Source organism: Toxoplasma gondii, chromosome VI (assembly GCF_000006565.2).
Source record: "Toxoplasma gondii ME49 chromosome VI, whole genome shotgun sequence".
Taxonomy (NCBI): domain Eukaryota; phylum Apicomplexa; class Conoidasida; order Eucoccidiorida; family Sarcocystidae; genus Toxoplasma; species Toxoplasma gondii.
Genome location: NC_031473.1, coordinates 3,232,818 through 3,253,993, shown reverse-complemented (window position 1 = coordinate 3,253,993; position 21,176 = coordinate 3,232,818). Strand labels below are relative to the sequence as shown.

General features: G+C 52.7%; 6 protein-coding genes across 6 annotated transcripts; 3 read left to right on the top strand and 3 right to left on the bottom strand.

The window, feature by feature from the left end:
- The first annotated feature begins 87 nt into the window (after positions 1-87).
- On the top strand, positions 88-4,275 carry TGME49_244440 (nucleoside transporter protein). The gene is made up of 2 exons (XM_002366892.2): positions 88-1,877; positions 2,198-4,275. Exons 1-2 carry the CDS (start codon positions 1,382-1,384, stop codon positions 3,088-3,090), a joined length of 1,389 nt encoding a protein of 462 aa, XP_002366933.1. The 5' UTR covers positions 88-1,381; the 3' UTR covers positions 3,091-4,275.
- A 374-nt stretch (positions 4,276-4,649) lies between these two features.
- TGME49_244430 (pseudouridylate synthase, putative) lies at positions 4,650-9,071 on the bottom strand. The gene is made up of 4 exons (XM_002366891.2): positions 6,966-9,071; positions 6,565-6,750; positions 6,253-6,318; positions 4,650-5,624 (listed from the first exon to the last, which is right to left on the bottom strand). The coding sequence occupies exons 1-4, from the start codon at positions 8,466-8,468 to the stop codon at positions 5,085-5,087; spliced, it is 2,295 nt and encodes a 764-aa protein (XP_002366932.2). The 5' UTR covers positions 8,469-9,071; the 3' UTR covers positions 4,650-5,084.
- A 109-nt stretch (positions 9,072-9,180) lies between these two features.
- TGME49_244420 (hypothetical protein) lies at positions 9,181-11,479 on the top strand. Its single transcript, XM_002366890.2, has one exon. It carries the CDS (start codon positions 9,697-9,699, stop codon positions 10,672-10,674), a length of 978 nt encoding a protein of 325 aa, XP_002366931.1. The 5' UTR covers positions 9,181-9,696; the 3' UTR covers positions 10,675-11,479.
- Positions 11,480-11,569: 90 nt separating this feature from the next.
- TGME49_244412 (hypothetical protein) lies at positions 11,570-15,810 on the bottom strand. Its single transcript, XM_002366889.2, has 2 exons — positions 14,604-15,810; positions 11,570-14,245 (listed from the first exon to the last, which is right to left on the bottom strand). Exons 1-2 carry the CDS (start codon positions 15,783-15,785, stop codon positions 12,515-12,517), a joined length of 2,913 nt encoding a protein of 970 aa, XP_002366930.2. The 5' UTR covers positions 15,786-15,810; the 3' UTR covers positions 11,570-12,514.
- On the top strand, positions 15,167-16,909 carry TGME49_244408 (hypothetical protein). The gene is made up of 3 exons (XM_018780716.1): positions 15,167-15,947; positions 16,231-16,406; positions 16,674-16,909. The coding sequence occupies exons 2-3, from the start codon at positions 16,250-16,252 to the stop codon at positions 16,859-16,861; spliced, it is 345 nt and encodes a 114-aa protein (XP_018637552.1). The 5' UTR covers positions 15,167-15,947; positions 16,231-16,249; the 3' UTR covers positions 16,862-16,909.
- Positions 16,910-16,926: 17 nt separating this feature from the next.
- Positions 16,927-20,763, bottom strand: TGME49_244406 (cysteine dioxygenase type i protein). Its single transcript, XM_018780715.1, has 7 exons — positions 20,061-20,763; positions 19,227-19,370; positions 18,563-18,788; positions 18,119-18,187; positions 17,761-17,829; positions 17,101-17,110; positions 16,927-17,030 (listed from the first exon to the last, which is right to left on the bottom strand). Exons 1-7 carry the CDS (start codon positions 20,140-20,142, stop codon positions 16,986-16,988), a joined length of 645 nt encoding a protein of 214 aa, XP_018637551.1. The 5' UTR covers positions 20,143-20,763; the 3' UTR covers positions 16,927-16,985.
- Between the last annotated feature and the right edge of the window lie 413 nt (positions 20,764-21,176).

The window sequence follows — 21,176 nt, the reverse complement described above, 5'->3', positions numbered from 1 at the left end:
CAGCGATGCAGTTGATTCCAAGACCCGTTGCATCCGGCTACACTTCGTTTGGAGGTCTCTGTCCGTTTACTGCATCCTCTCTGCGGACTTTCTGCTTGTCCAACCGCCAGTTACCTCAACGTTTTTGAGGTCTGCCGCTCATCACCCAGGGAAGCGCCCTGGCTGAGAAAAACCTGTCTAAACATGCAAGAAGCAACCTCGTCCCTGCTGCGTGCGGAGTCGTCTCTTTTCTGTGTCGCAGAAATCGCTTTTTTGTAACCTTCTGAACGGACAGTTCCGATGCTGCTATTCCGCCTTCTCGACTACAAGGCTTCGTCCCCGCGTTCGCGTCTGGTTGTGGAACTGTCCTTGAACCTGCGAGTCACTCCGCCTTGCCCCGCAGGACTATGCTGCCACTCGTCCGGGTTCTTGCGACCGACCTCGTCCGATTCCGTAAACTTCAACTTTTCTTTCCAAAAGACTCTACGGCCACTCTGCGGCCACTCCACTGCAGTTCTATCCTCCGTCCGTCGGATTCCTCGTGTGCCTGGGAGGACAGCAGCGCTCTCGCGGTGGGGTTTTCGCAGCACGATGATCGTCCAAATGCTGTTCCCAGGAGCTTTTGCCTACGTGTGGCCTCGCCGCAGAGCACAACCGACTGCCCGCACGAGAACCGTCCCCGCAACGTGTTCCTTTCTCACAACGTAGTGCCGCTTTCCTGGGACGCTTCCCAGAAGCCACTCTGCTCCAGTGCGGGACTGGCCGGTCCTGGGAAAAATTTCCGGGGGTACCCCGACCCGTCTCCTTTACTCCGCCCGGGTCGGGCTGAAGCGGGGTTTCGCTGCCAGGTTTTGGCGGCCGGGACGGCCCATCAGAACAGCAATTCTCCTCGGAAACTGTGAAAACTTTTTGATTTTCGGTCTTCCTTTGTGCAGGTTGTGTGGCTGCCGAGCCCCCCTCCCTGTGTCAAACGTAGCCCCACGTTAAGGATCCTGTCACCTGCTTTCGCTGCGGAAGCGTCCGGAAGCAACCGGTTTCCAGTGTTTCTTCGTGGACTGAAAAGTTTCTTCACATTTCTCCCGTTTGGTGCGAGGTTCTGTTCTCCTTGAAACTGGCGGAAGTACGACCGTGCGCAATCGACACCTGTCATAAACATGCGTTGTCTCTGGCAGGTCTGCTGAGCTTGCGTCCGGTTGCCCAGTGGCTCACTTTCGGAACTCCGCGGTTATAGTCGTCCGTTGACACTTGACCCAATTCCTTCCGTTCAGTTATTTGTCTCCGTTTTTTTTGATTCGCTGCCGTTTCTCGCGCGAGCGACGCCATTTGTTAGGTTGCGCGTAGTCTTCCAGAGCGTTTCGCAGTTAAATCCCCTTGGCGGTCGTTCTCGGTCTCATTCGCCAAAATGAGTACAATCGAAGAGAGAGCCGTTGCGGCGCAGCAAATGAGCAAGGCCGATGACGGCAAGGCACCCGGGATGTCTCGCAGCGACTTCGTGCTCGCTGCCTCTTTTTTCTTGATTGCGGGTGTCAACTCGTTGATTGCTTGGAATGTCACGCTCAACTTGAACCCGTACTTCAGCACCCACTGCTTCTCCGGGAACGAGTGGGGCAACACCCTCCTCGCCATGTTTCAGCTAGCGTGCATGTGCATCCAGATCTACCTCTTGAAGTTCGGCAGCGGCGGCGCCAAGAAGTCCTACTTCTTCTTTGCTGGCATCGTTAACGCCATCACCTTCACTATCTTCACCCCGCTCGTCGTCTACCTGCCCGAAAGCGCTGCCGTGGCCTGCATGCACATCTGCTGCTTCTTCCTTGGCATCGGATCGGGTGTTCTTCAGGGTGGAGGTTTCCCCTACGCTGCGTCTCTTCCCTACAACTTCTGCGGATTCATCTCCACAGGTACGTACTCGAAGGAAAAATATCCCGCACCAAATTCGCTTTGCTTCGAATCCATTTGTTTTCTATCCTCTGAAAATGATACAATATAAATATGCATATGCGTATGTATACATATATATTTGTATAAATACACATGTATATAGTCAAGCCGGACAGAGCACGTTTCCGACGTTCGGACTTGGAAAAACAGGCAGTGACGGTTGTGAGAATTCTTCGGCGTCTTCGTCAAGTTGTGTGTGTGTGTGTGTGTCTGCGGACTCTGGTTTCTGGCTTGGGCACAGCTCAAATTGTTTCGATGTACACGCTACGTCTTCTTTCAGGTCAAGGTTTGGCTGCGATCATCGCGTTCATTTGGAACACCGTGTTCGCGTTCACGCTGTTCGATCTTGACACCCGCGACGGCCTGGTTGCCATGGCCTGGACTTCCTACGGTTTCGCCGCGGTCTTGTCGCTCGTTTACTTTGCTCTGTTTTTGGTCATCTTGAAGAAGCCGTGGGCACAAGGTCCGTTCGAGCGCCAGGCCTTGGAAGACGTCGCTGCCAAGGAGAAGGCTGTGCAGAAGGCTGAAGCCAAAAAGGCCGAGGGAGACCGCGAGGCTCAGTACGAACAGCAGGACGGAAACGTGTTTGCCGTCACTGCGCCCACGTCGATTGTTGACGAGGAGAGCGGCGTGAAAGTCGATGGCACGGAGAAGCGGCCTGCGAGGGTCTTCCTCAGAGATGCGGCGCCGCACCTCTTGAACATTGGTCTGACTTTCTTCATCACATTGAACAACTTCCCCAAGATTGGCCCGGTCGGCTGGAACTACAACCAACAGGTGAACAACCACTTCATCATCATGTTCGGCGTCTTCGCCTTGGGGGATGTCACCGGTCGCTTTTTCCCCGACCTGTCCCAGTTCAGCCCGAAGTACTTCTCCTGGACCATGATCCCGCCCAAGCTCGTCGTGCCCCTTTGCCTGTTGAGATCTGTGTTCTACGTCCCCTTCTTCCTCGGCTACAAGCTCGAGAACACGCAGGTGGTCAACGACTTCTGGTTCTACGTCATCATCATGCTCCTCTTCGCTTTCACGCAGGGCTGGTTCTGCACCCTTGGCTTCGTGTATTCGATGACCTCCGTCCGCGAGAGCGAGCGAGGTGTCACAGGTCCGCTCAGTGTCTTGTGTCTGAGCGTGGGTATTCTCGCTGGTCTGTACCTCGCTCTCGCTTACTAGAAAATGTTAGAAACATCAAACAAATCGTAGTCCTGTCCACCCTTCGCGGCCAAACCCTGTTTTTTCGAGATCTTTACGCCGCCGATGCCTTTGGCCAACATCGCGTCAGCGCGCATTCAAACTTCCTGAGCAGAAGGCCGTTGGCAAACGCCAAGCCCCTTCCGCGTTGACGGAAGCAATCGTTTCAGCTTCAGCAGAGCCGTAGTGGCGTGTCCTGATTGGTCTCCGGCAACCACTTGCATGCGATGAAAGGCGGAAGTTCTGTCCGAGTCGTGGAAAGGCCTAGCCTGATGATTCACCATCTGTGCGCCCTCACCAGACCGCGCAGGTCTCGCGGTAGGGAGAGCGCATTCAAGCCACTTGCTTGCATGTCTGAAGTCCATGTCTCAGATTGACGTTTCGGCGTGCTGTTTACGTCATCTGGAAAGGCAGTGTAGATCTTGGAGCGTCGAAGTCAGCTATTTGAGATCGTCCACTCGACACTCGTAACAAAGTTTCGGCGCGGGAGTGGAAGTTGAGCTGTGGGCGATACGCGCGACAGTACCATGTACGCAGAATTTGAGGCCGCGCCTGGAGATGTGCCCAGCAGGCGACCTCTTGAGTGCGCATGTGAAACTCGCGTGTGCCCGTGTGAGTGAAACAGCGGTTGTTTTGTTTCCTGAAGGAGTAACGAAGGCGTGTGTCCCTTAGGCCCTGGCAATGTTTTTGCCAAGGCAAACTGCAGACGGTTTGCAAACGGTTCGACACAAAACCACGTATACAGTACAGGTGTCCGCAAGCACAAGCAACCGTTATTTGGTGCTCTACACGTGTGGGCGTTTGTGGACGTGTATCATTTCGAAAGGCGCTCCTGCACAAACGCAGCAGCCCAGTATTTTTGTATATTTGCAGACGGAGCCGCATCTGCGCCTGTCTCTAGCGTGTACATAGAAAAGCTTTCCAACGATGTGGTGACCACGTACCCAATCCAACATGTATTTCACGGCTCGAAGCGAGGATTCGTTCCCGAAAGAAAGCTATGCCAATGTTCGCGTATTCTGTTAGCATTGTCTCTTGTCCGAGTGAATTTAGGAGAGGAATGGGGGAGTGTGGAAGATTATTTTTTAGGTTCAGTTGATCTCGGTTTTCCTCGTATCCCTGTGTTCTACATAAACTATTGCAAATTCAAATTCATTTGCACTGGCCTGCAATCGGAACTCCCGGTTCCGCTCCGAAGGCCCCCACCTCGCCCCGCAGGGGCGGTGGCAGGTCGAAAGCCGGAAGGCCGGTGGAAGTCAGCACAGCGTGATCACAAACGCGTGGAAAAGCGGTATGTTTTTTCCACTTGTGATCCATGGCAGCAGTACAGCTGTTAGCAAACGTGACCCTCATCGATCGAGGAGAATGTGTAATGCGTTCGCGTGTCAGTACACGAGGCTTAACCGTAGCCACCGTGGACTCGCTACAGATAAGTAGATCTTCCGTAGACCGTGTTTCCGCTTATCACTTGAAGAGACAATCTACGTATAGTTACAATCCACTGTTTAACAGTAGTGCATCTTTCGAGAGTTCGTTTACAACCTGTCTGCTGCTTTCTCTCTGGAGGTTTCATGGGGATGTCACCGAGTAAGCGTAGGTACGGTCGCAGTTGGTCGCAGAAATCTCACGCAACATTCATACCCATATAAAGTCATGCATACCCAAATATAACCGTGTATAACCATATATGCTGTTAAACGTTTCAGAAGCTATAATCTTTGCTTCACCTCTGTATGGAGCCTGCGGTCTGCGGCGGACCTCTGCGGGAAGCACGTACACGTCGGTGCACGCATATGGTACCCCAACATTTGAGCGTTTTAGGTAGGCACAAAAGACTCATTCACGCGCGCACGAGTGCCAAGCCACCTCCCTCTCTACACAAGTCAAGAGACACAAAAGTCGACAGTCTGGCACACCAGCACTCGTACTTGCCTACACTTGCATGCATTTACACGTATATATACAGTTGTGCATGTTCAAACGAATGATTCGTGGGGAAGTAGCAGCCTCCATCGCCCTTGAGGAAGGTTGCCAAGAGAAACCTTTCCAATTCGAATTCTGTGGATTTTCAAGACGCGAAGGCCGACGAGTTCACACATGCGCCGGATCTGTCTGTGTCTGCCCTCGAGTAGTTCGATGGAAAGACGCGTCGTTTTGCCGACCCACATTTCGCTTTCTTTAACTTCTGCATCCGCCTCCTCGTCTTCCGCTCTTCTATCCCCAGGCTTCTCTTTGGCAGCGACAGAAGATGACACGGACACCGTCAGCGAGGGGGAGGAAATGGACTCGCCTTGACGAAAGTCAGTGCACAAGTGGGCAGGAGTCTCGGAGACTGGCCGCGACCCGCTACGAGAAGGAAACGAAGAAATAGACACCGTAGAGGTTGGGAGAGGAGAGAAGAAGGCATCTCGAAGCGGAGACAGCAGTCGCACTTTGGCTGGGAGAAGTTCCAGACCATCAAGAGAAAGCCCATGACGAAGAAGAGTTAGTGCTCCAGCAGAGACCGGCAGGTCCACCTGCGCCCACGCACCAGACGGACGCACGTCGCATGAACGAAGCAAAGAAAACGCCTACGGTGAAGCACAAACCATGCAACAGCGCGTGTTCCCATATTCTCAACACCGGGCGTTGTGCTGGGTTCGTGGTTCCTCTTGTTTCCTTCTGTGAAGGTTAACATCCAGTGGAGGTGCTCCCCTTCTCTTTCGGTCCGCGACTGCAACTGTTTATCTGTCTGGTCGCCAGTGTGTTCTCTTTGTCGTCCTCCCTTCTTTCTTTCCCTTTCTCCCCTTGCGTTCGTGTTCTTACTGCCTGTATTCTTCACTCTAATCTGCTCAAGTTCACCTTTCTCCATCCATTCCCCCTCTCTTCCGTCGTCGACATCTCTCCTTTTTCTTCCTGTCCTATCTACCTTCTTCCTCTCTGGCGGTTTTGGCTTCTCTTCTGTGGCTATCTGCCCCTTCGTTGTCGCTTTGTACGCACATACACACAAATACAAACCTAGAGACATGCATACAGACAGACATACTTGCATACAGGCATATGCAAACATACATGTATAAGTGCAGGGCGTGTCTTCCCCGGATAGCGTAGTCCTTGGACTAGACATCCGCATGAGATGGGGGTGTCCCTCTCTTTGTCTCTCACCTCGACGTGGTATTCTTTGCTGACGCGCTTTCCAGGACCGACGAGCTGGGAAGCGAGACGACCGTCCTAAGTGAGGATTGGCAGAGGCAGGAGAGGAAGGGCCAGAAGAGGAGACGGGAAACAAGCAAGTGTTTTCGTCCCGAATCCACGCACTGTGAACCCTGTCAGGTCCTCGGTTCCTCTTTGCACTTAGATACACAGCAGAGACGACGCTTCACAGTGTGTGCCCGGAAGAGACTCGGAGACACACTGTGTGCTTGAAGCCACGCCGCGTTCGGCAACGCGCCAAGTCACTCGGGAAACTCTTCTCACCTGTGTAAAGACAGTCAGGCCTGTGCTGTCGACATCGAGCCTGCCCGCACAGACCAGTTTGTTGCACTTTGCAGGAGACAAGTTGCTTTTAACTTCTCTTCGTCGCTCTCCTTGGCCTGTCTCTTCCCAGCGACGCTCTGGAGTGAGCAGCTGACGACACAAAGGCTTTCCGCGGCCGCCTCCCATCTGAGACAACATGCAAACAGAAAGCAGAGTCACATACGAAACAGGAACCTCCTCGACCAGACAGACGCCAGAATGGCATGTACCCACGGAGGGTAGCCTATAGGGGCACTGAGTCGGAAGAAGGGAACGCTAAATCCCGCGATCAGCGAAAGGACGGGGAAACGCTAGACGAACCCCCAAGGAGAAAGCCGGAAAAAACAAATGTGGAGGCGCACCTGCCGATCGACTTGACAAGAAAGATAGTGCATCGGCTTGTTCAGCAGCACCGTCAGGCGGGTGTCCATAATGCGCTGCGCGCGGGGAAGCAGCTCGACGTGGCTGTCCGGGTGTACATACACTGCGCGTTGCCCGGAGTCAACCGGCCGGCCGTCGACGCTAATCAAGCCCAAAACGCAAAAGTTCTCGGCTTCTCTGCGGGAACAGAGGTTCTTCTCCGCACACAACTTCGCGAGAGAGACTGCCTTGTCAGCGACGGCGGGCGGCGAGACAGAAGAGACCACGCGCGACGGACGGGAAACGGAGTGAGAAGAAGTCACGCGAGGTTGTCTGGCCGGTGCGACAGACGTTCTCGACGCTAGAAACCGCGATGGAGACGAACAGGCAGCCGACGCAAGCGGGATCAGCGAAAGACAGAGGCGAGACGGAGACAGTGCGCAGCAAAGAGAAGAAGCAGAAGAAGGCGAGGATAAAGACGCGAGCTGAAAGGTGCTGGAGAGACGCCACGGGCTGGCAGAAGCCGGCAAGAGAGCAGGAAGGCAATGTGCAGAGGAAGAAAGAAGCGATTGATCGTCCTCCAGACGAAGATGAGAACGCAGCGAAAAACAACGTGGACAAGCTGGAGAATAAAGAATCTCGTCCCGACGAGAGAAGTCCGGAGACACTGCATTGTCTTCCTGGTGCGGCAAGCAACTTTCAAAAGCCTTCCACGGCGAAGGCACTCGGAGCGACCGCGACGCGAGAGACCGGTGGGAAGCAGGAGAAGAAAAGGAAGAAGAAAGAGGGGAAAGAGAAGACGAAGGAAAAGGAGATCGGCAGGCAGAAAGGGGACGAGAAAAAAGAGGAGAAACAGACACAGAAGACGTAGACGACACTGGCGACACTGGACGGACAGCAAGAGAAGGAAGAAGATACTGCGAGGAAGAAGGCGGGAGACTCGAGTGCGAAGAAGCAGAATGAGAAGAGACTGATCGGGACCATAGAGGAGAACTGCAGGAAGCTGGCTGTGGACAGCCGTGGCGACGACAGCAAGACGCCACAGAGAAGTTTCGAGAACCTCGCAAAGTCCGAGAATGATGTTCTGCAGGCGAGTGCACAATTGACTGTACAGGTGCCTGTGACGCCGCGAGACCACTCAAGAGCGGGCGGTCAGCTGTGAGACATCTACAGCGTGCATTGGAGGCGGAGACTGATCTCTCTGGAAAGGTTTTTTGTCGAGTCTTCTCTCGGAACGTCTTCACACTTTCTTCCCTTTTCGCGTCCACGTCTTCACCCAGTTTTCTGCTTCTTCGCCCTCCTCGTCCTGCTGCCCAGACGACGGCTCTCCGCACCGCCCACGTCATTCTGTTGGCGCCAAGAGCAGGCAGAACGTCAGACGGGAAGGACGGAGAGGTGGAACAGCGTGGATGAGGCGCTCCAGAGAAACAGAGCAGGAAAGAACAGGGGAACAGAAGAAGCGAGCGCTCCCAAGTGGGGTGGGGCGGTGTACAGCAATCAATCATAAAGAACTCGGTTGTCCGGCATAAAAAGAGAGAAAAATACGCAGCAAGCGCGGTCGACTCAAGCGAAAGCAGAGGCAAAAGTTTCCAGAGATAGCGGAACACTCGAAACAGGAGACGTCTCAAGAGGAAGAAGGAGAAAACTCAGGAGAGAGAAGAAGCCTTAAGAAGAAGGAAGAAGGAAAGACAAGACAAGGGATACGGAGAATTTCACAGGAACGAAGATAACTGAAGGGAAGGGAAGGTAGAACTGAAGAGGACGGAAAAGAAGGTTGAAGAAAAAAGAGAGGACTGAAGAGAAAGGAGAAGAAGATCGGAGGGGAAGAATAAGAGTAAAGAGACAGGAGACGAGCGGATAAGACTAGGGAGAAGAAATCCGCTCCTCCCGTTCGTAACAACTTTCGGCCGCACAACCGAGAATCCGATTAGCTACTCTCCTTCCCATCAGCCCTTGAGACTCCTTCTCTCCCTTCTGAAGGAAGAAGAACGCCACAGAAGAAGAAAACAACGAATTGGCGTTCACATTTGAGCACGAGAAAGAAAGCCATCTTCTGCGTGTTTCCCTCGCGACTTCGCTTTCTGCAACACACTCAAAGAGCATGCCTGCGAAAAAACCGAGTGCTGCATGCGCCCGTTTCCTTCGAATCTGAGCAATCTGTCCTTCTGCGAAGCGTACTTTTCCTCGTCGACTTGGGAAACCAACAGTTCCTGAGATCTTTGCTTTTTCTTTCCTCCGTCTCTTATTTCTTCTTTCTGCTTCTCTCTTCTTCTCGCTTGTTCTCTCTGGCGAACGCGGTTCCCATTGAGCTGCGAGGCTCGGCTTCAATGCGTTTGTTTTGGAGAAACAGTGTTCCTGATAAAATTTCAACTCGTGGTTGATTCATAGAAGCGTAGTTTTCAAAGCGCGAGTGTCGCCTTCTTTGAACACTCGGAAGGCTGCTCTCGAACTCAAGAACCTCTCCCGAAGTTTATACCTGCGTGCCATTCGCCTGACGAGATCCCTCTTGGCAAGCCGCAGATTTCGTCTCAAACCTCACGCCAAACATCAGGCATCTCCCTCGTCGATTCCAGCTAGATAGACCCATAGAAAGTCTCTCTGCATATATATATATGTATATGTATCGAGTGTGTGGTAGTGCCTGAGCTCCGGAGAAGGCGAGAGAAGCGAAGCAGTGGGGGTAAAAGATTTGAAAAGCAGTTTTTCGCTAGTTTGTTACTTTTCGGTGTTAGAATGGGCGCAAAGAAGCTTCGAGCGTCTTCTCTGGAAGATGCTCGGGCTGTGCCTCTGCAGCAACTGAAGCTGCTGGAAGCACAGTTTCGGCGAGAGGAGCAGAGCGCAGGGAGAGCTCAGACGGCTGGTGTCTCTGCCCGTTGCTCTTCAGATGCCCCCCCAGAGTCCTCGTCTGCTTCTTTCCGTGACACGACCCCGTCGGCCTCCTCTTCTTCTTCTCGCCCGTTACGCGCAGGTCCGAAAGCGAAGGGCGTGAAGAAGGTGGTGAAGAAGAGCAACAAAAAATCTCCTTTGGAGGTGTCTTCTCGTCGTCCGCAGCGTACTTTGTGTCAGCCTGTGGGGCTTCCTTCAACTCCGCAGGACGCGCCCCCGCAGTACCCTCTGTCCGCGACTGTGCCGAGCTCCTCTTCTCGCGAAGCAGCGATGCACATGCACATGAAGCGGCTGCGACACCTGGCTATCCAGGGAAAGAAGAGCTGCGGCGAGGGACGAAAGGCGCGAGACCCGCGTTTCAGCGAGGCATGCGGCCCTCTGAATCTGCGGATGGTCAGTCAGGCGTACGCGTTCCTCGACGACATGCGCAAGGCGGAGACAGATACGCTTAAGGCCGCGGTGGCGACGGGACGGAGCGTGGAGAAGAACAGGCCGAAGCTGAGTGCGGCAGAGCGCGAGGCGGCGAAGCGCGAGCTTCAGAAGAGACAGAGTCAGGACGAGGCTCGCCTTCGACGCAGAGTCGAGATGGACATTCGTCAGAGCGTCACCAAGGCTGAACGCACCAAAATCGCGCAAACAGCCAAGAAACCCTTCTTCCTTGGCCGCAGAGAGCTGCGGAAACTCGTTAGCGAAGAAATGCATGCGCGGCGCGCCGGCGGCGCCAAGCGCAGAGCGAAAGTCGAAGAAAGGAGACACAAAAAGAAACTTGGAGCAGAGCGAAAGAGGGACCTCGTTCCTGTTCGCAGACATGCAGAGGCTGACTAGTCTCTCGAGGTGCGTCTCGCGAGCGCTCGACTCGTCCGTGTCTCGTGAGCTTCTCTCCTTTTGCTGGGCGTCTCAATTCTCTTGCTCTGGGACCTTTGTTTGCCGCTTCTCGACAGAGAACGCCTGTTGCTGCTCATATCCATACGCGCTACCAAGGTTTTCGTGCTTTTTCGACGTGACATGCGAGGCCGCCTCACTACGTGGCGTCACATTTCTTCATCCTTATCTCACGGAAGCTTCGGTACATCAATATCTTTGAGTTTATCTGTATACATATATGCATAAACACATGAATCTATTTTATTTCTCCTGATTTCTTCGGCTCATCCACCAGTTTGGAGACGCCTTGTCAACGAAGACCAGGGAAACTTGTGGACGAGACGGCAGATTGCGATTTTGCTCTCGTTGCTTCCCCACCCCGTTTTCGCTTCCTGTGGGCGAAATCGCGTTGTTGGCGCCGGTGTACATACACCTGCCTGCAGCGCTGAGTATTCGTTGGCACGAAATGAGAAAAGTACCCAGTTAGCGAGGACCAAAGTAATAAAGCAACCCGACCATTCGCGTATTCTCTCAAGGCCTCACTTGCGTATGTATGTGCGTCAACAGTGAGTGCATGTTACCGTTTATGTGAAAAGACGTACGTGGAGAAGTTCGTGTTTTTCATCTTCTTTCGCATCACTTGAGAGGCGGATGTGCCTCGCTAGATGCGAGCAAGCCGCGCTTGCATGCGTTCCTTGCAGAGGGCAAGCGCCCGACTGAACGTAGGTCACTGCCAACAACAGAAGAGGCCCAAGCTAAGTTGCAGACACTTTCGGGAATCGAAAAAAACGTATTTTGCTTCCTCTGTCGGGAAGCTCGTCTCCAGGCGAGAGGCGGAATTCAGGACATGTATGTGATTTTGGAATAAGAGGCCTGATAGTCCTACCGTGCGTTCATGATACGCCGTCCCAGCACTGACACGGGAACGGTGGTGCGTGTTATTCAGAGTTTAGATGTTGCATCCCGACGGTAAACCATACGTCGAGGATATGCGACACTCAGAACCGGAGTTGAAGCGCAGGTAGCGAAGATCCCTACTCAGCCCCGAGAGGAATAAAAATGTTCGTTTGCTTGATCAGTTTCCTTACACGCGGCTGCACCGTTTTTGAAGGAACTATCAGACCCACATAGACCTTAGTTCCGTCAACTTCCTTGGTGCAAATGTCTTTATGGGATCTTTCGCAGAAAAACTAGGCGCACAGATCCTTACAGCAAACACGAGAGGAGTCCTCGACGCTGCATGATTGAAGACTGATTTCATGATCCCTGGCACCGCTCTCCTCGCTTTTTCGCACAGAATATCGGTCAACTCGTAGGGATGTGAAGCAACAGGTAAAATCCCGCCGTCCCCGCACCACTGCAGCCTCAGGCGACTGGCAGCCGAGACACCTCCCGCCCGCTTGACGAGCTGCATTTACACAGATCTACACTCAGACGAAACAGGACTCTTTTGAGGGCAGAAACAACCTTGGCTTATAACGACTTTATCACCTGGTATGAATATGCCCTCTCAGCTCTACGAGGGTCGTAAACACACATTTTATCTACATGACAGAACGTTTGTGGATGTACATCAAACCAATCGAGGCGCAGGTAGGTATCAATACATATGCGTATATGCACGTATATGCATGTGTGTATCAACATGCACTGCAACGCTCTTCAGACAATTCGCACATATGAATATACATATATATATATATATATGCATACGTGTGTGAGTCCAGACATATCTGCAGACGCACAGATACGCATAGAGATGCTTACACTGGAAAATCCTCATTTCGCATACAGCAACCGACTAGAGAAGACGGGATGTCCTTTCACTTGCATTCGCTTTTCCTGTCTCGATCAGGAGCATGCCGAGCCGATTGATAAGACAGAGAAGAGCAGCGAGGTCTCCTTCGCCAACACACGGGTCTAGGATGCACACGGAAAGCAAAGGAGGACGACGCGGACAACCCTTCCACTCCTGTTCTTCTCTCTCGTCTGGAATGGCTGAGTTGCTCGCTCCGTCATCGTCCACGAGCTGAATGGACAGCGCATCGGAGGAAAGACGGAATTCTCCGTCGTGCGACCCCTTTGAATCCTTCACAGCCTCCAAACTTCCTTTGGGCGCCTTGATGACGGCGTTGTCGTGATCTTCACTTCTGTGACCCGCGCGCTCACGCTCAAGAAGAAGAGAGAGGAGACGGGAAATCAGAGTCACAAAAAATCGAATTTCTTGACATGCTGCTGCGGAAAACGTGGCCCTCGACAACACTTCTCCCCGCAGACAGGGCGGAATCCACCAAAATGAGACAGAGAAACTCGGTGCGCGCCCCATCTGCTTCACATGGAACGCACCCGGAGTGTACATACACCTGGTGGCGTTGCAGCGAAGCTGTGAGGCACCAGAAGAGTCACACATTCGACACTGCTCGGCATTCCAAGAAGCGCCAGCTCCAGTGTAAAAAGAATCACGGGTCTCTGTCCCTGCTTTTCTGCCTGCTTCCAGATCCCGCTGAAGTGGTTTTGACACGCCGGCGAATCTTCCGCGCTTCGAATCCGTGAGACCGCCTTCGAGGCGTCCCAAAGCCTGCATTCGAGGTGTCGGCACACCCCTACCTCCGGAGCTCTTCTCAGCGGCCACGGGGCGACGGAACGCTTCTGGGTCCCTCGACAGAATTCCTCGTGCTGCGTCTACAAGATGGTCCACTGCGTCTTCGTGCTCTCGCAGAAAGTTCGTGTCGTCTTCGAGTTTATGAGCCAAGTCGTAGTTCCCCGGCTTATCATCCCAAAAGGCTACTTCGTCTTCCTCCGGATCTGCTTCACCGTACTCTTCTCTGTCTTCTCTGGTTTGCTGTGCGTTCGTCAGGTTCTCCCTGGGTTCTCTTCCTGCGCTCGTTCTATTCGCACTCGCTCTCGCTAGTCTTCTTCTCTCGTCTCTCTCCTCTGCCCCGCCTCTCCCTTTCTCTCCACCATCTTCCTCCACCCTGAAGTTTTCTCCACGATGTGTCTGCTCGCTTTCTGTCTCGTCTCTCTGCCTCCTCGCCTTTCTCTCCCCCGCCTGCTTCCCTCCGAAAGCCGACGTACGCATGCCCCCGTAGGCACGCTCTTCCGTCGCGACTCTGGAGTTTGGCGTTTCGGGGAAAGCGGGCGGCTTCACGCGTTTGGGAAAATGCAAGAGAAGAAGCGACAACTGTCTGCACCGTAGGTACACCTGGCGCACTCGGTTGGCCACGCCAGTGTCTCCCAACTTCTTCCAGAAACACCACAACGGAAACCCGCACCCGATCTCCTCGCCTTGCGACGGCCGCAATACGAAGGGCTCTTCCACCACGGAAGGCATCGACGGCGATGAAGAGGCAACAGCAAAGGTCGGTGTCGGCGGTAAGTGCCCCAGCGAAAGAAGAAGTGGGACGGCGTCTTGTCGGCAAAAAAATGCAACGGGAGACGCCGGGTCGCCCAACCCTGTGAGAAACGCACACGCGCTCCACGTCAGCGAGTCCGCCAGGCCCATTCCGGCGCACAGGACCTGAAACGGCTTCTCCTACAAAGCACAAGAGGGAAAGAGACGCGCAGATGCACACCATCAAACCAAAGAGAACCCATAAAAAACGGCACGCGTTCAAATGGGTCCTGCTGTTGTGGAAACAAATCCGTCTGTCCGAACCCACCTGTCTGCACATGCACGGAAATGCGAATTTATATATATATATATATATATATATGCATATAGATGGAGACAAGCAATGTGTATATAGTTGCACACATAATATATTCATACACGTGAGTGGCGTGGGAAGCATACGTAGCAACCAAACGAGCGGGTAGAGGAAAAAAGCTATGGAACTGTATACACCCGAATAGAGCAAACATCTTATTTGCAGAAACCAGATACGGCTTACTCTAGGGAAGATGAACGAGCCACCGACGAGGCCATCGACGTGCAGCCACGATCCCGTTTCATGCGCAAGCTGGCGAAGAGCAAGGAAATCATCAAATCCACCTAGAGTTCCGCTTCGGCCCGCCGAGGCAACAATGACGAACGAATATCTCCGTTTTCCCTCTTCGTCACCTCTCTCTTCGTGCGTACCCTTGTCGGCTGCCTTTCTCTCCTGCCCTTCCTCTCTCTCTGTCTCTCTCGTTGCTGCGTTTTCCTTATCTCGTGCTTCGCGCACTTCTCTCTCGCTCTCTTGCACGTCTCTCATCTTCGCTCTCAAGCATTCCACGCTCATCACTCCGGAGTCTGGGTTCTGATGGACCGCGACAATGCGCCCGGTGTCCGCGAACCCAGCCACCGTGAAGGCTTCCTGGAGAGCCCGAATATAGGGCGATCCGCTGCAGACGAAGATGTAGACCCTTCGCTCACCAGAAGAGCAGCGAGCACACCCCGTCACAGGGGTTGAAAAGGACCAAGAGCCCGGAGACGAACAAGCGGGGAAGAAGGACGGAGAGACGAGGCCTTCGCATTTCAGTCTTCGCTGTGTGTGGTCGTCCACGGCGGGGTGGGGAAACGCGTCCGAGGGAGGACGCTTGAAGTGGCGAGCAAGATGAATGGCTTGAAGGAAGGCCCACACCTCGGAGTGCATCCAGAATCCACACAGCGGGGCACGGTGCCTTTGCTGTTGTCTTGTCTCTTCTGACGATTCTGCTCCGCGTTCTCCCGCTTGTTTTCCATGTCGTCCTCCCGGCTTGTGTCCTGGCTCTCTGTCCTGTTTCTCGCGTTTGTTTCTCTCGTCGTCTGGCTCGGCCGAGCCCCGCCCGCTCTCTTCTTCTGCCTCGCGGTGTTTCTCCTTCCCACCCTCGTGGACTTCTTCATCTCCCGCGCCATCTTCGTCTCCTTGGCTGCACAGTGTGCTCTGGCAGGCTGTTGTTTCATCCAGGGGAGACCGCGAGTGGAGAGGTGAGAGACGGGAGGAGAAAGATGGAGACGCGGAGCTGAACAGATCGGCCAGCAGCTTTTCGTCTAACTTCTGGAGGCAGTCTTTCGTCCTCGTTAGCTCTGTCCGTTTGCCGTCCTCCGCACACGCGTCTCCCCCGCCCTCTTCCTCGGCTTCTTCTCCACCTCCACCTCCGGCTTCTTGCATGCGATAATAAGCGCTGTCAGAGGCACACCGCCGGGACGCGCACAGAGCAGCGAAAGCGGACGAGACAGTCTCTCCCGCATTCAACGCCTCCAGAAGCACTTCTGAGTCTTCTTCATTTTCGCGGAGAAAGTGAACCACATGCGTGAGAATTGCAGCGTCCAGGTGAGAGAAAACCGTGCACGCCGTGCTGTGGCTGAGGACTGAGAAAGGCAGAGAAAGCGAAAAAGAGCACGAAGCAGGCGAACACGAAGACGGCGGACAGGCTGGCAGGAGCGGCGCGTGAAGTACAAGAGAAGATAGAGAAGATAACGAGGCAGCTCTCGTCGCATCGCGAGGTTCCTTGGAGAGAAGCACGTGGCAGAGAAGCTGCGCAACTCTCGACAGCTGCGACCCGTGGCGCCATCCATCCCAAACGCGAAAGGCCGAGTCTCTGCTATCTGCACAGATCTCGTCTTCCTCTGAAGATGACCTCGAGAGCTCCAAAGACCGCCAGTAAATGCTCGGAGAAGGCGTGGCTGTCTGGCACCGCGAGCCTACGTGAACGCCGTAGCGTGCGCAGGACTCAAGATGCGCTGACAGAATGGAGAAGAGGAAGCAATCGAAAGCAAAACAGGGCACAAGGTGAGGCCAACCACTTGCCAAACGGTAACATTCGACTACTGCTGTCTCTTCCAAAACAGCACACGATACAAGTTAACCCAGAGCGGCTAGAGAGCGCGGTGCGGTGCCTATGGTGAACTGTCTTTCTTGTGAGTGTTTCTTTCCTCAACTTCATCGTTTGTCCCATCTCCGTTTTTGTCCCACTGTTTTGTTCGGATTCCCTTCGTCCGGCGGTCGTCCCTTCCTCACCTCTGGTGGCGCCTTTTCTCGCATTCCGGTTCCGCGTAGTTTCGGCCTCGTCGCCGTCCATGCACAACTCCACAATGGTATGGATGGCAGCCAAGACAGCGTCATCGACAAGCGGTGCAGCATTTCTTTCAAAACCGAAGAGTGCTTCGAGTTTTTTTCTCTCCGATTCGGCTTCCGCGGAAGCCCGTTTTGCACACGACTTCGCACAAGTGGTGAGACCCTTCTGAACCGAATGGACACTCTGTCGCTCGCGCTCGTAATCTTCGTCCCGGCGAAACGCCCAGAGGAGACACCGAGAAAACGAAGAGACATCGTCTTCTGCTCCAGAGTAGCAGTCGCCGTGGAAACTCGTCAACAAGAGAGCGGTAGCCACGATGCGGAGAAGCCGCTGGTGCACTGCGGGCGGTGCTCTGCGACCCTCTGCCAAGCACGTCGTCCAAGTGATGTGATGGGTGCGGGGGTTAACAATCTTGCACCTGGAACGCGAATAGGGAAAGTCGAAAGACATGAAAAAGAGACACGAAGAAACCTCGTTAGCGACGGAGTGAAGCGAGCGCAAGTACAGAAATCAAACGTAGAGGGACCGAAAACGAAAGGTGGCACTATGTTCCGCTAGGGTTTTCAGTGAGAACGGACGCAGCCGGGTGTGCATACACCGCAGCCACCTGCTGTACACGCCATCCAGGACAGGCATAGAGCCACCACAGACTAGACGTTAAAAAGAGAAGGCGTCACGCAAACGTTAGCGAACTAAAAGCAGAAAGAAGGATTTATTTCCATGTGGCAGGAGACCCCCATGCACAGGGTTGAATGTGTTGAACGAACATGGAGACGGGGGATAAGGGTAATGAAGAGGAAAAGAAGCCGATTCAGAGAGAGGCAGAAAAATGGCGAATACCAGAAAGAACACGGGGACAGATGAAGGCCGCTCGTGAACAGAGAGGCGCCAAAAGACGTTTTCACACCCAGGGAATACCACAAACGGGAGAAGACGTAAAACGAAAGAAACCATCCGAAGTGAAAATGCCTCTGAAAACGAAGAAGGCCATGCGATTTCAGAAAGAGTTACCCTGATGGTGAACGGACTTCAACGGGAAAGAGCAGACAACTTCCACGTCGAAGTTACCTGATGATCTCGGGAATGTACAGATGTAGGGACACTGAGTCGACGTCGCCGAGATTCATCACTGCATGCCTGGAAAGCGACAGAGCAGAGAAACAAGCTGTGCGAAGTGAAGCTATTTCACATTGTGAACGGCCTCACACTGCAAAATAGTCAATTCTCCATATCCCACCACTGTCGGTAGTATCGTACCGTACGTGCTCATACTAGTGTGTTCTACAAACGCCAGCACATTGATGTGTTGAAGAATGCGGACGAAGTCGTGAAGGAACGAGATGTTGACACAAATTTGAAGTCTTAGAAGATGGCGCGATAGCGCCCACTGGTGTCTGTCTCATATACTTTCGAACTGCTTTCGTACCATCCATGGGAGTCGTCAATCCAGTACGCCTTGTGTGTCTTCAGTGTCGAGCGACAAATCTCCGTGCACCTAAGAGGAGATAAAACAAGAACGGGCAAAAGGAAGGGCACTCCTTTGTCACTTCAGCATCTCAAGTCCAAAGTCGCGGGCGTCAAGGCAGATACAGCAAGCGGAAAAGAACACGAAAACGGTTTTTCTCAAGAATTTAACCACCACCACCTCCTTCACACCCAGGCTATGCGTGCCTCACGGTAACACAACGGTGGTGTGTAAGAATGCCTTTGGGCAGCATTGAGAGAGAAACGGAGAGAAGAGGAGACTCAAAATGACACGAAAAAAGTTCCTGGTTTCCTTTCCCTTCCCTCTCACATGAAAATATACATAAATGTGTAGGAGCAAAGGCACAAATCGATCTGCAGGGAATGGACTGTCACTTCTGCTTACTCATTTGTTTCTTCGTTGACCCAGAAACGTGCCTCGGCCATTTCCCCGGTAAGTGGCATAAGAAAACATCTTTCGCATGGGTGGTTGTGAACGGGGGAACAACACCCCGGGGCCCACGTGAGAATCAGAAGCTGGAAACACCCTGGATGCTGCCATACTGCTGACCGCCCATACGATTGAGCCTGCCTTTCGTCCTGGGAAAAACGCTGCTTCCACAATAGCCAATCTGGAAAGAATGCACATTTGAGGTGACGCAAAACTACAACAGCGGGTGAATACCACTGGTACACTTGCGACGAACAAAAAGGGACCGGGGAGCGCAGTGACAATTATGGCCAAAACTGCATATACGCGCGTATATATATATCCGCGGCGGTATGAATTAGCAAGTGCGTGCGCATAGTCGTATGGTGACACAACTATCCAGGGGCATTCCTCACATCGCATCGTGTTCCATCTGGGGCTTCTACAAATAAAGGCTATACGGCGTCAAGCAAATTTGAATTGTGCTTCTAGACTCAGACCCTACATTCATACATATCTCCAGACGTACGAGCTAAAATGCATACATATATATATATATATATATATATATATATATATATATATATGTTTATACATAATGGTAAGGCTGGTGCAAGTGCATGTGCGTGAACCTTCGTACCTTGTCCATCATAACGCTCGAGAAGGCGCTGCGTCCGTGCGAGGCGATGAGGATCTGCTGTATTAGCAAGTATCCGGAAAATGTGATGATGCAGTTCTTCTAAGGTCTCGACTCCTGCTGTCGTGTTCTCTCGTGGTGAATCAACTGCGAGATAAAGCACAGTCTAAGAACGGATTCATTCTTTTAAAACTCACCCCAGGGAAAACGCAATGAAATGTGGAAAACCACAAAGGCGGTGCCAGCAACTTATCGTATGAGGGCAAGGGGATACCCTACACCCATACACTGCGGCCGCCAAGTAATTAATGTTGAATCCGGCGCTCCTGTAACGTTAAGCTGTACATACGCAGAGCCGAATGCAGGTGAGTAGTCGGATATATGAGGGTGGATCTACGTTGTTTCCCAATGAACTTGGACAGAATCATGCATACTTAAATGAACCAACTCATTTATACAGATGCGCATATTGATGTAGTTGCCGTGGATCGAAATTCTGGTGCGATTCGGGTCTCACTGAACTCCATGTGCTTGTACAAAGAAGGGAGGGTAGAAAAACCATCCACATGAAGCGAAGATCATGAACACGGGAGAAACACCCAATGGACTTCGTGACGGGAAACAGGCAAGAACCCAATACTTCCGTTGTTGCGTACTGGTCTCACGACGCTACGTCACACACCCTTGGCAGTCATGCGCACGCCACGTCAGTTGTGAGACTTCGACCACATCAAAAAATGCATCGGCAGCTTAACGAAGCCATTGAGAGGAAAGTGAAACATGAAGCAGTTGCAGCACGGGAAATAGTGGATTAGAAACAGGTCCAATCAAGCTTACACTCTTCAGACGAAACGTTAGAATTGATATCCAGCGGACGATAGATGCCTCCCTCGACGGCAAACTCTGTTATCGACTGCATGGTGCCGTGCGACGAAAACCTAGTGCCTGAGTGGTAGCATTTTTCCAGTTACGTCAAACCCTTTTAACACGCATGCTAAAAGTGGTGAATTAGGAAAAAAGGAGGGAAATGGGGAAAAGGTCACTCGCTTCCCAGGACCATCGCGTCAGAGACACACCGTGGAAAACTCAGGTGTCAATATGTGTGTCAGGAGTCGCCCCCTATATCCGGGGAGACGGAAGGAAGATTGAATTCACCGAAGCGAAAATTGACTTAACGAACGTGTGACATAGCAACTTAGTACGCTTGCCCCTTTCCGTCTACCACAAAACAGTAAAAACTTCGGTTTTTCCAAACTTGCTGTTTGAAACCCCAGCACACACGGTTGCCCGGTTCTCACTGGGAATACGTCTGCTCTTTGGTGAAGCGGAGTTTTTCGTGAAGGCCACAGAAGCGAAATCGCTTCAATCGATTCATATCCACTTCAAAAACGAAAAGGGGGGAAACAGCAACTAACGAAAAACCCTCGCGGTACTGCCTCGACTGCTCTAAGCGTTGAGTCACCATTCGAAGCGGCCTTTGACTCGGTCGCACACCGTTTTTCTACGTCGGCAATACGTTTTGCCTAGAGACTATCGGGTTTTCGGCCCGAAAGAATATCTGCCACAAAAGGTCTGGACGCACTAGGCAAAAAACTACCAATTCTACAGAATTTCAGTGGAGAAGGACCAGTGAGCCGGCCAGAGGTCTCGCGCGAAGTGGGGCAATAGCTTTGCTGCAGGTAGGATCTTGCCTCAATGGAAAGTGATGTCCGACTTCATACTCATTCGCCATGTATGCGATCGTACTGACTCTCTTTCGGTTTTCCCTGCTTAACTAGTTTTTTGCGTATCACCAGGCAAGAAGCCTCGAAATCTCTGGTGCTGCTACCTGAGCAGCCAATTACCACGCGAAAGAAACCTCACTTTCCATCTAAACGCACATCGCTATCATCAGGGTGTGAAACAATACAGAGGGCATGAGTACCGAACAGTCGGGCGAAGTGAAAGCGATTC

Coding starts and splice junctions, on each gene's coding strand:
- TGME49_244440 (XM_002366892.2), top strand. CDS start 1,382: ATGAGTACAATCGAAGAGAGAGCCGTTGCGGCGCAGCAAATGAGCAAG. Junction 1,878..2,197: donor CTGCGGATTCATCTCCACAG/GTACGTACTCGA, acceptor GTCTTCTTTCAG/GTCAAGGTTTGGCTGCGATC.
- TGME49_244430 (XM_002366891.2), bottom strand. CDS start 8,468: ATGATTGATTGCTGTACACCGCCCCACCCCACTTGGGAGCGCTCGCTT. Junction 6,751..6,965: donor CTTGTCAAGTCGATCGGCAG/GTGCGCCTCCAC, acceptor ATGTTGTCTCAG/ATGGGAGGCGGCCGCGGAAA. Junction 6,319..6,564: donor GCCTGACTGTCTTTACACAG/GTGAGAAGAGTT, acceptor ATCCTCACTTAG/GACGGTCGTCTCGCTTCCCA.
- TGME49_244420 (XM_002366890.2), top strand. CDS start 9,697: ATGGGCGCAAAGAAGCTTCGAGCGTCTTCTCTGGAAGATGCTCGGGCT.
- TGME49_244412 (XM_002366889.2), bottom strand. CDS start 15,785: ATGCAAGAAGCCGGAGGTGGAGGTGGAGAAGAAGCCGAGGAAGAGGGC. Junction 14,246..14,603: donor GCTCGTTCATCTTCCCTAGA/GTAAGCCGTATC, acceptor TGTGCTTTGTAG/GAGAAGCCGTTTCAGGTCCT.
- TGME49_244408 (XM_018780716.1), top strand. CDS start 16,250: ATGACCTCGAGAGCTCCAAAGACCGCCAGTAAATGCTCGGAGAAGGCG. Junction 16,407..16,673: donor AAAGCAAAACAGGGCACAAG/GTGAGGCCAACC, acceptor GGTTCCGCGTAG/TTTCGGCCTCGTCGCCGTCC.
- TGME49_244406 (XM_018780715.1), bottom strand. CDS start 20,142: ATGCAGTCGATAACAGAGTTTGCCGTCGAGGGAGGCATCTATCGTCCG. Junction 19,371..20,060: donor TAACGTTTCGTCTGAAGAGT/GTAAGCTTGATT, acceptor TTTATCTCGCAG/TTGATTCACCACGAGAGAAC. Junction 17,830..18,118: donor ATTGACGACTCCCATGGATG/GTACGAAAGCAG, acceptor GTCGCTTTCCAG/GCATGCAGTGATGAATCTCG.